Here is a 1,770-nt window from a genome sequence, read left to right on the forward strand (position 1 = left end):
CCCTTCCACATCCAAGTACTGACCCTGTCCGGGCACGAAGGCGGGATGGACAGCGCTTTGCTCCAGGAAGATGTCAGCTCCGACACAAAGTCCTTAAACATAGGCAGACGGTGCTTCACATCAGCCGGTTCAGAAGGGAGATAAAACCCTGCGAACTTCAACGGCTTTTGAGCTGGTGTAGGGTAGGGCCACTGTACCTCCAGTTTAGCAGCAGCTCGGCGGCACAGGGACAAGAAGGACGATTCCTGGTCCACCCTCGCAGCAGCGGGGGTGGAGTGAGCTGGGCATGGACTGAGAACCTCCTGCTCCATCTGCAGAACATTGTCCTCCTCTTGGTTTAGATCCAGTAGAAACTGGGTCTCGCCCCCCTCGATGTCGGGTGAGGCCGCCTCGTGCTCCATCTGGTCCGCCCAGCTAGCAGCGGGGGCTTCAACCGCCGAACCCTCATCTTTGTCGGACTGAGCCGTCTGGCTGGATTCAGAGAGCAGTGGGTCTTGTCAGAAAACAGCAGTTTCCCCCAGCATTTTCTCTAGGATTTTCACTCTCCTCTCCAGTGTCGGACGCGAAAGTCCGGCACAGGCCCGGCAGGACTCGGGCTCCACAAGTGCCCGTCGAGCGTGAATGATTCCTAGGCAGGCCGGGCAGGCCTCATGCTGGTCCTTCTCATGTAGCTTAAAGTCTCACCCCTGAGGACAGGGGCGAACAGAAGACTTCGGCTTCTTCGAAGGTGGTTTTGTGCTCATCRTGAACCACAAAACAGATTTTCAGCAGAAAATAAAGATCACTTAAGTAGCGTCGAGCGGCAGACACACGAACCAGCAGGTAACGCGGTTACTGTAGCACCAGTAAAGCTAGCCTAAGAACCTTAGAAGCTGAGCTAACTAGCAGCAGCTATGTGAGCTCAGGTCTAGAGGTGACTATCGCGAGGTGAAAGGCGATAGAACTGAGTAATGATGCTGGTGACTCCGAACTTATAGGGTGAAGGCGGAGCCTGTCACCCGACGTTCAACGTCACCACATCACCGGTCTAAAGACGTGATTAGAGGTGGCTTCAGCCAGGTGTGTCCCATATACAACTGTGTGTTGTACTGAGTGAAATGACTGAAAAGGAACGTTTGTTGGCTCCATCCACAGATTTTCTACAGGACTGTGGTCTGGAGACTGGCTGGATCACTCCAGGACCATAAAGGGCTTCTTAAATCACCTTTCTCTTTTGTAGTAATGGTTGTAGGTCTGGGCGATATGGCTGAAAAATCTAAGTAGAGAATTATTGATTAGTTTTTTGTTCTACGTGACATAAAAACCAGGAAAAAAGGCAGATTAATTCTGCCTGTGGCTGCCTGATCTGTACCAGAAGCACGATCCATGCTGTCCCCCAGAACCATTGTTTTTAGCATGGAGCATTTCACTAAACCAGCGGTCTGCAACCTTTATGATCAAAAGAGCCATTTGTGCTCTTTGTCTCACTAACAAAATGTGTTCGGAGCCACAAAACAAGCTACAACTGTGATTATGAACTAGTGGTCCGTGGGCCTTTTTGAGGCCTTTTCGGGAACCTTAATGGTCAGTGGAGGTGACTTTATAAAACTAAAATAAATATTGTTATTATTATTATATTGTTTATTGTTATAAACATTGGGACAACTGAAAAGACCATATTCATGTAAACAAGAAAAATACTGTATGTAGTTTATACCGAATTTCATAAAAACTAGTACAACTGAAGTATTCAGCATATATTTTTTTCCAATTCTCATTATTATGTAGTCT

The 1,770-nt window shown here is 48.2% G+C and overlaps 2 protein-coding genes across 3 annotated transcripts in view; one reads left to right on the top strand and one right to left on the bottom strand.

Moving 5' to 3' along the window:
* LOC106531896 (uncharacterized) overlaps positions 1-442 on the bottom strand; it is a gene marked incomplete in the record, with an annotated part of 1,617 nt that extends 1,175 nt beyond the window's left edge. Inside the window, 1 exon segment of the mRNA XM_014027838.1 lies at positions 11-442. Within this exon segment, the coding sequence (XP_013883292.1) occupies positions 11-401 (391 nt within the window).
* abcf1 (ATP-binding cassette, sub-family F (GCN20), member 1) overlaps positions 1-1,770 on the top strand; it is a 54,698-nt gene that overhangs the window by 39,683 nt on the left and 13,245 nt on the right. The window lies entirely within an intron of this gene.

This window comes from Austrofundulus limnaeus, unplaced genomic scaffold (genome assembly GCF_001266775.1).
Source record: "Austrofundulus limnaeus strain Quisiro unplaced genomic scaffold, Austrofundulus_limnaeus-1.0 Scaffold689, whole genome shotgun sequence".
Classification (NCBI taxonomy): domain Eukaryota; kingdom Metazoa; phylum Chordata; class Actinopteri; order Cyprinodontiformes; family Rivulidae; genus Austrofundulus; species Austrofundulus limnaeus.